Source organism: Scomber japonicus, chromosome 21, assembly GCF_027409825.1.
Source record: "Scomber japonicus isolate fScoJap1 chromosome 21, fScoJap1.pri, whole genome shotgun sequence".
In the NCBI taxonomy this organism is placed as follows: domain Eukaryota; kingdom Metazoa; phylum Chordata; class Actinopteri; order Scombriformes; family Scombridae; genus Scomber; species Scomber japonicus.
This window is the reverse complement of record NC_070598.1, coordinates 21,805,031-21,818,115: the sequence shown is the minus strand read 5'-3', so window position 1 is coordinate 21,818,115 and position 13,085 is coordinate 21,805,031. Positions and strand designations below refer to the sequence as shown.

Sequence of the window (13,085 nt, the reverse complement as noted above, 5' to 3'; positions counted from 1 at the left end):
TGTCTGACAGCTGCTCAGGTAGAAGGTCAGTACCTATAACATCAACCTGAGTGAGACCACAGTGTGTGAGGCGTCTGCTCTGATAAACTCTACAGAAGCAGATGATGTGTGGAGCAGTGCGGCACACAGCGGACTCACAGATGATGAAATTCAAATCCTTTCTTCACTTCAAAGGCTCCTTATCCCCTCTGCACAATCCAGAGCAGCTGAACTCTATCATATCTTAAACCCAGCAAATGAAGTCTTCCCCTCGTCTTGTTGGATCCTATCAGATTGTGTTACATGGCTCTGTGAAGCGTACAGGGTGCACTATAAGGTTGGGGGGGTTCACCTCTCTGTGCAGCAGAGTGAGTGAAGCTGGACACGTTTGTAGGCTGAAGTGAAAGTGGATTCCTAATGAGCCGCGTCTGCTGGAAATACAGGCAACATTCTATACCTAGAAGAGAGGAGAGAACAGCACGTATCACAGCTGCTCAGAAGGTGACTGAATAACTGCATGAGAAGTAGGAGAATAGGAAAGTGTAATATTTTTAATATGTATAAATAGCACCTCTGAAAACAGCTCAGAAACAGCACTAATATAGAGCATCTAGACATGCTTTCTCATTCAAGGTAATAGGAATGTGTGTTTAAAGTGTATAATATAATGATAATGAACAGGATGATCATTATGAGTCCCTAATAGGAATATTACAGGTATTTGTATTAGCCTATCAGCTGTGTGCATTGTTATTTGTGATTCTAGCTACCTGCTCTGCTCTGTACAGCTCTATAGTCAATGTAAGTTGTTTTTAAATGTGCTTTATACATTTGGCTTGACACTTCCTTTGTTGTCCTGGAATATTCAGACATGCTGGAATGTGTTGTTGTTGTTGTTGTTGTTGTTGTTGTTGTTGTTGTTGTTGTTGTTGCTGCAGTAGTATCATCCCCTCAGTGCTCAGTGGGCCAGTCTGCTGTATTCTGTCCAGAACCTGCAGGGTTAAACATGGGAGGAGAGAGGAGTGAGAAGCTGCGTCAAGTGACAGGAAGAGACAGGAAGTTGCCCAAGATTTCCATTAAAATAAAAGTAGATGGTTTTTACTCTTCCAACTCCTCCTCCTCCTCCTCCTCCTCCTAACTACTACTAATAATAATCATGATATTAATTTTTTTGAAATAACACACTTACACATAACTGGATCTAAGCACCACAATACATATCACAAGTGAAAACCCATGATTATTAGAGATGACTCTTTTGAGCAATGTTTCATCTAATATCTAGTTTTGAGTTTTGTGACATTTTTTGGAAACACTTTAACCCTCAAACTACCAACATAGTTTACATAAAATGACATATTGGGGTCCCTGGGATCCAAAAGAACAAACTAGTGAGAGGATCATCATAGCATAGCAAAATGTTTACTTTTTTCATTTCAAGAAAAATACGAGTTATAGTGAAAAACGCTTATTTAAACTGAAACAGAAAACAAATACATGACGTCATTAGGAATAAATAAATTGAAAAATTGCAACATAAGGGATTCCTATATTAACATGAGATAATAATATCCGGTGTCAATGCGGCTTTTATTTTGAAAACTATACGCATGTGTCGCTTCTGGTAAGAGATTCTAACTTAACATTCGGTCTGAGCTGTAACATCAATAGCAGCCTTCTTCAGCATAATAGCGCTGCAGCCGCTGCGGGATCCTCCGGGGAGCGGACAGTAAGGTGACGGCTGAGTCTCTGTCAACCTGCCGTCACATGCAGCTCATCTCTGCCTCTCTTTTATTCCTCCTCGCGTTATTTGGAAGAGAAGGGCCTGTTTTAAAAGAGGAGAGAAAACCAAAAACTGCAGGAGGTGACATGCCCTTCACTGGTTGGCGCAGTCAGTGCGCTGATCGCTGTCAGACGGTGGACGAGGTAAAGATCGGAATGGTGTATTTGAATTTGTCTTAACACACAGGAAGCTGGGTTGTGTTTTATATCTGTGTTTTTTTGGATTATTCACCGGGAGGAAATAACGATTTTTACAAGCGGGATCGCAGAGCCGGATGACGGGGGGAATGCAGCACAGCGGGTGTTTGGCTGCAGGTGGATGGCCAACCTGACGGGCAGCGCTGGCTTCATCCGGACCTCTGAAAACAAACTGAAAAACAAACAATAAACAACAACATCAACAATAAGAGATCAAATTTAAACTAATCAACCCCGAGCCATGCTTCCAGGAGTCGGCGTGTTCGGCACCAGCCTGACCGCCAGGGTGATCATCCCTCTGCTGAAGAATGAGGGCTTCGCTGTCAAAGCTCTGTGGGGCCGGACGCAGGAGGAGGCGGAGGAGTTGGCCAAGGAGATGAACGTACCGTTTTACACCAACCGGATCGACGATGTGCTGCTGCATCAGGATGTAGATCTGGTGTGCATCAACCTGCCTCCGCCTCTAACGCGGCAGATCGCAGTCAAAACACTGGGTGAGTCCTGCTGCTGCTGCCGCTGCTGCTGCTGATGATGATGAGGGGTGGGATGGATGGATGCTGCGGCCCTGGTGGAGTGGTGTGTGTGTGTGTGTGTGTGTGTGTGTGTGTGTATGGGGCTGCTGCTGCTGACAGACAAGCCACTGACACCTTTACTTGTCAACTTTGTGGGTTTGTTGCAGCAGCAGTGGAACACACAGGAGTTTAGTGTATAGGTGTGGTTAGGGTGGAGGGTTTATTCATGCCATGAGCAGCTCCATTCAGCTCTCCTTTATGAATCTGACCTCTTGTCTGACTTCTGTGAGGCTGCTGCTGCTGCTGCCGGACCTTTCTCTCTCTGTGCAGTAGTTGTGAAGCTCATTGTATAATCTTTCACATCTTACAGGAAGTCTGGGTGTGTGGTAAACCTAAGCGAGGGGACTCTCCCCCCCCTTTAACAAAGCACCTGGTCAAATACTAAACTGAACCTGCCTTAGTGAAAGTGACAGACTCAGGAGCCCAGAGAGAGGCAACACAAAGAGAGGTTGTTCTACTTTTCAAATCTGGAGCAATGCAGCTTATTTTAGAGATCACATTCAGGAGGTTGCGGAGTGACTGTGAAAGAATGGTAGAGAGGGTGCTGAGCTGTACTCCACACAGGCTTTATTTACCCCCAGTGTTTGGCAGCAGGGCTCAGCTCAGCTGGCAGGAAGTCTAATAGGTCAGGTTTGTGACTGAGAAACTAATGGATCCAAAGATGCTTAACAGCCAGAGAGGAGCTTATACTGAATCTCAGCTTTAAAACTAGAGAATACAGTAAGGCTGCAATTACCATTCTCATTATTCTTAGTGTTATGAGTCTATAAAACACAAGAGGCCAAGATGATGTCTTTGAATCATGTGTTTGATTTTCTGCCAGAGCAGCTGGAAACTGAACTATTAGATTGACAGATGTAACCTCAGGGTCCATTCAGTAGCTGTCATCACATGATCTTCATCAGCGGCAGGTGGAGTTTGGCCCGTTGCCATGGAAATTGTAGGTGTTCAAATTTCCATGTTTTAAAGGACGTCTCGGCTGTTGATGCAAAGTCACCACAAGGTCCACGCAGTAGCTGTTCTGAAGCTTTTGACCACGTTGCATGATCTTCATCATTGCTAAAGAAGATCATCATCAGTCTGTGTGTAAAAAAAAACATATGAAAATTTGAATTTGATCTCCATTTCTCCCATCGTATATATACCTGTTCGCCACAGCTGGCATCGGCAAAACAAGTGCGTGTGTGTTTGTGTGTGTGTTTGTGTGTGTGTGTGGGGGGGGGGGGGGGGGGTCATTGACTGTTCCTCTAATGACAATGTCAATCACCTTCACGTCACTCGTCACGCTGGTGGGGAGCTGAGCGACCTGACAGCACCAGGAGCGACTGCATTAGCACTGGCTCCGAGTGTGTGTGTGTGTGTGTGTGTGTGTGTGTGTGTGTGTGTGTGTGTGTGTGAGGTACAGAGAGGGGGGGGGGGGGGGGTTGGTAGGGGAGGACATGGAATACGTCCTGTGATTGGACTGGCCTGATGTAAATGTAATAGGTTAGTTACTGCTGAGCTGCTTTTGACTTTAGCTGAATGTCATGGTATGTTTTTTGATCCTATAGATGTCACCTTCATGTTGGAGGGTTGGAGGGATGGAGAGTCAATCCTCTAATTGACACCAGTTCCTCATAATGAGCCAGTTAAGTTTGAATTGAAAGGGTCAGATATGGCGTCAGGCTGTGACCTGCAGGACTGAGGTGTGAGTCTCAGGGGCCCACCCTCACATTACCGTGGTCGAGAGCGTCCATAAAGCAACGTGACTCCCAGGGTAAACATGTAACTTCTGCCTCGGCATCCCAGCACGAAGATAAGGCCACTGTGACTCCATTCATTCCCACACTGCTGCCTTGTTTGCTCGCTTGCTGGCTTCAGTGAATTCTGTGGAGTGGCAGCGTGAGCTAACAAGAGGGATAGGCCAGACTTACAGTGGACAGTATTTATTTATACCATGTCTACACTAATGTAAATACATACTGTACATGCACATGCTCTAAATCATAGATTAACATGTGCATATATCTTCTCTGTTGGGTAGTGGATTAACTCAAATGTATAGGACTTCCCTTTCCACATGTTACACTGTTTGTATTAAGTTTGCACAAGACTGCTGATCCTGAGCCATAATCTCTAATCGTGTCCCAGTGAACTTGACTCAACCTGCTTACACACAGCCGCCGCGTCTTGTCAATGGCCATTCTTTCTCTTTTCCTCTGGGCTCGTTTCCTTGCAGCCGGATCCTTCCCACCCACTTCTTTCTCTCTCTTTCTCAAGCCTGCCTTCACCCAGCCAAGTCTGGGCCCGATCCTATTAGCATGTTTGTTGGATAACAAACAGAAAACAGTGTTTGCAAATGGTGCAAAACCCACGGCTGGGATGATCAAACCGTGTCAGGATACAGTATGTGCTTACAAGACCTGCACCTAGTGTAGTGAGGGATATACAGTACAGTAGCACTTAGGTCATTTAAATGGAGGGAAATCTATATGTTAATGTATCCATGACTATATCAATATCATGTACTCTGTTGTTCTGACAGTTCATCTTCTCTATTGGTGAATTTGCTGATTATTTAGTAATTAAACAATGCATGATTTAGTCATTAATATATCATAAAATAGTGAAAAATACCCACTTAAGACCTAAAAGTGACATTTTCAAATTGCTTGTTTAGGCCGAACCATTAATCCAACCCTTAAAGATAAACTCCACATGTAGACAGTAGACACAGAGTAGTGTTGCTGTGAATTTAAAAAATATATCTGTGTGATTATCTGCTCAATAATGGAGTTACTTGTAATTTCAGTGTCTTGCATCATTACAATGCATGACACCTCTAAGGAAATTCTTGCGCAGCCCTCGTGGCCCGCTCTCTGTATGTATGTGTGTGTGTGTATGTGTTTGTGTGTGTGTGTGTAAGGCGGCAAACTAACTTCCTCTTCTGCCCGGGTGTGTGAGCTGATAGTGATCTCCCTGTCACTCCGCTGCTGGCTTATTGCTTACCTCACAAGCTAAGTTGATAAGTGTGATCAGACTCCTTCAATGTGTGAAGACCAATGTTTTTTCTGTCTTTACATATTTATACATACAGTTTCAGTCCATTTTAATTTGAGATTGACCTTTTCTCTTCCAAGGAACACCATGACAAAAATGTTGTTGGACGAGGAGAATTTAATACTAACCATAGGAACAATGGAAAATGGAAAAAACACTTGTACGACATGCTCCACGTGTGGTTCAGGTTTAACCCGAGTAGGTTTGTCCCCTCAATCCAGTAAAGCTACTGTCATTAAAGCAAACCAGTCCATCTTGTTTAGCAGCATCTCTCCTTCCACAGGGATTTCTTTCACAGTTTTTTTCCTCTCTTTTCTCTCTCTCTCTCACTACTATGGCATTCCTGAGACGTCTGATGTCACTCAGGCTCTCTCGTGTGTATTGGGAAGCTGCAGGAGAGGGAATGTCACAGCTTTCCCTTTCTACGCACACACAAACACCGGCCTGCTTTCTAAGATGCACAGGCGCATGAGCCTCAAGCATTTCTCGGCCATCGGCTTGTGAAAGTGCGATTTCTTAAGCAGCAAGGAGCGGCTGGATCTGTCTGTTTATTCAGATCCATTGGAATACATTAGCATTTTTCAGCAGATGGAATTCAGACAGGCTGCTGTGTATGTCAGAACCTCATATAAGATGCATTTTAGTGTGGTAGATGGCAAGTTTCTCAGTAATTAAGTTCTGCTGTAGAATTAGTTATGATTTTTTTTTTAGCGTGGCTTAAAGCAGCATCTCTTTAATGTTTTAACAGCTGTAGGCTCATCTAAGGATCAAGGCTTGTAGAAATATGCAAAACATATGGAAGATGGACATTTTAGATGTATGTGGAATAATTTGATTCCTCAAGCATCCCCTTATAAATATTAAACAATGTATCCAGCTTCAGTGAGGATGAGAGTGACACATCTCCCTCTGTAGAAAATATGCTTAAAGCTGCTCTAATCAATATTTTTATATTAACAATGGATCAAATGACTGTGTGTAATGTGATAGGTCGCTCACAGTGATGAATCCACATCAGATTATCACACAGTTCTGCCCTGTGTCTTTAAACTCATTGTTTTGGTTTTGCAGCTTGCAAATGTACTGTTTTAATAGTTGGTGGAAACCAAAACAGAGCTAAAAGGAGAATAAGAGTTGGACTTACATTCACCATACAGCCAGACATTTGACTCTAAATGAATGCTAATGTTTCATACTTGTCTGCTGTATGTGTAAATAGGCTGTTAGTTAACACATCCGCCATGTTGACCACAGGATAAATTAATGCAGGTTTAAGAATAGCTTCAAAGTTTATTCCTGGCCTTTGAAAGAGTAGCTTGAAAAAACATATTACCTCAAGGTCCACTTACTAGCTTTTTCTGGAGCTTCCAACTTTACACAGTCTTCCTTATAAGATGGAGTTTGCTTAGTTGTCATGGTGATAGTACAGTGGTCATCAAGTGATTCAACTATGGAAGTTACTAACTCAGTTATCATGAGCAGTCTCCATGACAATTTGGGCTGAGGAACACTGAGGTTGAAAGCTCCAGAATAATCTATGATGTGTGTGATGTGTGAATGTTAGTAAAGAATATATTAGAATGTAAAGTGTATTTTTGGACGTCCAAAAATGATGTTGGATGATCTTACTCATTACAAATTCCTAAAAGCCCTAGATTATGTCATCAAACAACACTCCCAAACCAAAAGTTCAATCATAAAAAGACAAAGAAAAGTAGTCAATTCTAACCCTTACTGTGACCCATAATATAATATCACACATAATCAAACAACTTACAGGTGAACAAATGTTCTTCTTTTTGGTATTGTTCCTGTTGTGTTGTGTGCAGATGCTGAGAGGGAATCTGAGAACTTAACTGAAATGTAACACGAGCAAGAGTTTCAGGTGCTCTTTCTGTCCCTTTGTGTAGTTTTGGTTTGAGGGTGGGAGGAGGAAGTGGTGAGATAGAAGGCCTTCAGCTCAACTCTGTACCACCCGTTATAGTAGTAGTAGCAGCGGTGAATGGCCCTTTATGACGTCTGTGTAAAATCCCCTTTTCTTGTTGCCTATGTATATATTTGTGAAGTTAAACAAATTATGTCACAGCATTGAGTAAAAGTGGAATCTTCATGAAAGCCACAAGGAAGTTGAAAAGGTAAAGCAGGACTGCATACTGCAATAACGACTACTGAAGAGGAAACTGACTACATCTTAGTGTTTAGTCTACAAAACAATAGCAGTCTGATTACTCATAATGAAAGTATAAGTCAGGATCTGTTCATACTGTTTAAACCAGATGCATTTCTCAGTGTGAATCATACAGAAATCAAACAGCTGCTGAAAGGCTTCCTCAAACCTTTATAAACTATATCCAGAATGAGTCTGATCTCTCATGCTGGTGATAGAAGCTATCAGGTATCAGGTCAGTGTGTGCAGAGCCGCACACCAGACGCTTGCTCATCCCTGCTGACTGGACCAGACTGTGCAATCTAAGAATAGCATCTAACGCTCATCATACTCCAACAATATTTTGAAGCACAGTAGCCGTTTGGGTAATTACCCATCCCCCATCGACTCATAGACTTTTGTAACCCTCAAGCTGAACTAAGCAACCTACTTACATGGACAGAGACTCAAATGACTATGTTTAATGTGAAAGGGGTTGGCTAGGTGTGAAAACGCCTTAGGGCTTTAACACCACCTCTGCTCTTCTTTTCAGTGTTTTTAACCTTTTTTGCTTTGGCTTTACTGTTTTAATTGAGTCTCACTGCTCTCATCACTTAACCTAATATCTAGACCTGCCAGACAGCTGTTTTCATCAAAATGTTTTGATAAACTGACATGTACATTATTTGTCAAGTACCAAACTGCAAAAACAATTAGTGGTTAGCTGGTGAACATAGTGGAGCATTTATCATCTAAGGACCCAGTTATTTCCTTCAGTGGTTGGTGGAGACCAAAGGAGGAGAGTTAATGTTGGACTTCTAGCTACAGTTACCAGGTGGTCAGAAACATGACTTCTATATGAATGCTGTATGTGTAAATAAACAAGACTCTCACTATAATAACATAATAAGGTAGTTGTATGTTGTTTTCAGCTTGTTGTGCTGCCCCCAAGTGACCAAAAAGGATTAAAGATACTTGCGAGCCAGATGGTTTGTTATGCAGAAGTCGTCCTTGGAAACTGTTAAGACAAGGGCAGGCACTTTCAAAAAATACTGTCTATCATCGTCTGTTCTCACTGTCTTTAAACATAAACCACGCTCATAGCTGCCAGTTAGTTCTTCACAAGATTTTGTTGGTTCAGCCACGAGCACGTAACTTTAAGCTCGACAAGATGGATTCTGGTGTGATCTTGTGATTTCATGAATCCAGCTGCCTTCCAAGGTAAAAAGATACTACCTAATTTTTTTTACAGTGTAGAGCCCCAGAATTCCTCATCAGCTCCCTGTTGGTGTTTTGAAACTCAGCTTGAACACTGTTGGGAGCTGTAACAAAATCAGAAAGGTTGTCTTTAATTTGCCTCAGGGCTGACTATGATGTTGTCTGGCCTAATGAAATTAAATGGCACTTTTAATTAGCTCGGCTAGGTTGGCATACGAGGCTGGCTTCCTTGAGATGAGTTTATCTTGACAGCCTGGCCCTCGTGGAAACTTTAAATTAGGTTATGAAACTCAGTATTTTATCTCTACCTTAATGAGAACCTCCTGTGATTAGCTGTCATGTGTTCACATAGGACAGCAGCCCTGGAACATTGATTCAAGACCTGTTGGCAGTCATTAGATGAATATTTTTTAAAGTGCAGAAGGTTCACAGTAGAGTTGAATGCAGTTAAGCTGTCATTTATATGTCTTTTACATGTCCTTCAACAGCAACTGTGTATACATGACTAACTGAGAGAAAGCTGACAGGCTGTAATACCCAGCAGTGAACAGGATAAGATGTTTTCAGTGACTTCATAACCTGATTAAAATACCACGTTTATGATTTATTTCAGTGTCTTATAATCAAGATGAGAGCTTATCTGGGACAAAGTGAACAGCACATGACGTCTGCATGAGTTGTTCTTTTTATGTTGACGTATATTATAGTAAAAGTACACAAGCACACTGATGAGCTCTCAGACACCTGCTCTGAAGGGTCACCCAAAGGCATAGGGCTATTTATAACCTGACTGCAAAGGGCAAGCAGGCGTCGTCATAAATGCATGTTCTCACCACTGATGCTGTTACGCAACTGCACTTCCGACCAGTGATGAGTTGTTTGGCAGCCCACTGAACTTTTTTTAAAGAGCTAGTGACCCCAAAATGTACAAACTGTTTGACAGTGACCCTAGAAGGTTCAGAAAGTTATAATCAATCTCTTGCTAATGTTTTCACTGATTCCCACGAGGCGTTACTTTTTGTTAATGTTCTTCCGACCTCTGTTTGTCCTGCATTACAGAAAAGAGGGAGTAGCTAGTGTTAGCTGTCTCTCTTTCATGGGTTCAGTTGATGGGATATTGACTGTCAAATTCTCAGTTCTGTAACCTGAGCACTTCAAATCACAACACGGAGCAACGTAGGGACCATCCAAATCACTGATTCACCAAGCAGTGGCTAATATCTTCAGTCCCCAAGATTTTAAGTGCTAGTATAGTGCCACACATATATTACACCAATAGAATTTAAAGGTGTAGTGTGTAGGATTTAGTGGCATCTAGTGATAAGGTTGCAGATTACAATCAACTGAATAACCATCCCCTCACGGTCCCCTTCCAAGCATGTAGGAGAACCTAGGATGGCCATGAAAATCACCTAAAAAGCGAAAGGCCCACTCTAGGTCCAGTGTTTGGTCTGTCCATTCTGGGCTACTGTAGACACATGGCATTGCAACATGATGGGCTCCATAGAAGAGGACCCATTCGTATGTAGATATAAAGAGCTCATTGTAAGGTAACAAAAACACAATGATTATTATTTTTAGATGATTATACACGAATTGAAACATACTTATGAATATTATAGTCCATTTCTTCCAAGTCTGTTAAGCTAGATGCCACGAAATTCTACACAGTGCACCTTTAAATCTTTTTACAATTCTTAGTTACACAATTCAAAACACTAATGAAACTGATTTCTTAGCAAAAATAAATTTAACTCCAGTTCAACTTTAATAAGGAATACACACATAGCAATATTTCACTATGACATTACATTAGCGAGATGAGGCATGAAACTGCAAGGCTATCTATGCTCTTTAAACCTTCAATTTAACTATGACTCACCCAACTTAAAGTAAACAAGCTTAACAAGACTTTTCAAGCAGCCTGAAAGCCCACATCACCTTTCTTTCAGTGTGACTTCTCTTGCATTCATCAGTTTGATGGATTTGGGCCTTTGGGTCGAGCTGTGCTTCCGAGCGGCTTTGGTCCAGCCGAATTAACAAACCTCTTAGACGAAGTCAACCAGCAGAATGTCACAGATAGAGAGGTACGCTGCCATTCCCAGGCCTTCTCTCTCGGTGTCAGAGCTTGTTTTTCTTTTTCACCATGAGTTTCCCACTGGTTCACGTTCATGTTCTCCTGGACGTTCCATTGACATGCTAATGACGGCCTGAGAGTGTGTGTGTGTGTGAATGAGTGTACGAGAGAGAGGAAGAGACGACGAGGAGCGCCGAGGAAGAATAGGGCAGAGAAAGCTCGTCTTCCTGTGAAATTGCCTTTGTGTGTCAGATGAATGGCTGAACGGGGGAAGCTCTTTCAGGCCGCCGCCACGCTGCGCTGACAAGTGAGCATTCCTGAAGAAAACAGGGAAAGTAGAAGACTTCGCCATCCCCGCCCCCTCAAAGTCCAGATTTTCTTCTTCTGCATGGACCCATAAGGAACTGTTGTGTGGTAACCTTTGGATGCAGGCTTTGGTTGAGGAATCACATTGTATTAATAAATCCAAGGGTGAGAGAGAGGGCGAGCTTTTGATATGGAATTATTTCCATTACATTTAAAGGATGGGATTGGAGGCAGGCTTTGGATATTGAATAATTCTGCATTATTTAACTGGAGTCTTCTTTTTTGCTATTATTAATTTTTAGCAGTGGAATGGAGGGAAGGCTTTCAGCAGTTATCTGCTCTGTGTGAAGGGCTTAAAGCTGACAAGAATTAGAACATTTCCACAACTTCTGAACCTCATGACAAGAAACTGCTTGGAAATGATGACTGTGAAGTTTCACCAACTGAGATTGGAGTTATGACCAGATAATAGAGCAGGCTTACATGGTTGAGATCAGAATCATAATATTAATGTGGATATATTCTGATTTCGATATAAAGATGGGTGGAAAATGAACAGAAAAATCAAGTTTTGCCGTTGGGTAAACAAGAGTCTTCAGAATATTCATCTGGTGTTTGGATGGTTGTGCAAAGAGATAATGCTGAATTCAAGAAACACAATCTGTCAGAAAATTAGTTTTTTCATAGAAGATGACAATCAACACAGCATTTGTGATGTGTCCAGACAAAACGGACCAATAGAAGCCCAGAGCACCACATGGTAAAAAGAAAGAGGAATTATTTTCAAGTTGATTACAGTGAACCTGTAATCATTTGACCATCACCTTTGATCAGGACCATTTTACTAAATTGATCCCATCTGTGAGTGTGACTTCAAACTCACTACACACATATGCATGCTGCCTGCCTCACCCTGTTTCTAGCATCTGGGACATCTCAAAAGGCAAAAATATCACGTAGTTAGATCCGGTTGTAACAAATCCCATACTGTTGGTGTTCAGTTGGGTTGAGATCTGGTGACTCAGAAGGTTGTAGAATATGACCGACATTCATCAAATTCATCATTCATTCAATGAGTATCTGTACTATATATCTCCAGTCGATCCAATCACTTATTCCACTTCCTCCCTTTATTTGTCACCCATCTAATCATCATGACAAGTTCAATGTATAATGGTATGTCAAAAGCGATGGCCTGTGCTCATCTGTTGCTTTACATGAGACCAACTCTTCATACTGTACATGTAAAATGAAAATCTGTGTGACAATAGCATGAAATCACATGATAGTAACACGACTCAGCTGTAATTCATTCAAGTTCAAAATTTGTTTTAGCATAAGGAAGTTTTCTAGAGTTTTCAGCCACATCAGCAGTTGGAATTTGTTGTTGTCATGGTGATGATTTAGCTATCATGTGCCCTATCTGGTAGTGTAACTTTTAGTGATAGATGACTGCTGTGTTATCGCATGACTTAAATTCCATACTTGATCACATGATGAAGAAGTATCACCATGGTAACTTGTGGCTGAAAGCTAGAAGAGATTTTCCAGGAAGTGACCTAGTGGGGTGTTTTTTTTGTCAAGCAGCTATGTCCAAGATAAATAATGAATGCAATATTAAATTAATGCCGAGCCCTACTGGTACCAATAACTCACTCTCATAGTTATGCTTGTATTTTTGCTGTTCTTCATCAGTGTAGTTATTACAGAGCATCATGTTACAGCACGCAGAGTATTAACTCACATACTTGATTGTTTTCCACCCTAA

At 41.8% G+C, this 13,085-nt stretch overlaps 1 protein-coding gene across 1 annotated transcript in view; it reads left to right on the top strand.

Annotated features, from left to right (window-relative positions):
• Positions 1-1,582: 1,582 nt before the first annotated feature.
• The window catches only part of gfod1 (glucose-fructose oxidoreductase domain containing 1), a 29,420-nt gene continuing 17,917 nt past the window's right edge, over positions 1,583-13,085 (top strand). The window contains exon 1 of the mRNA XM_053342472.1: positions 1,583-2,453. Coding sequence (XP_053198447.1) covers positions 2,201-2,453 — 253 coding nt within the window. The 5' untranslated portion in view covers positions 1,583-2,200. The remainder of the gene's footprint in view (positions 2,454-13,085) is intronic.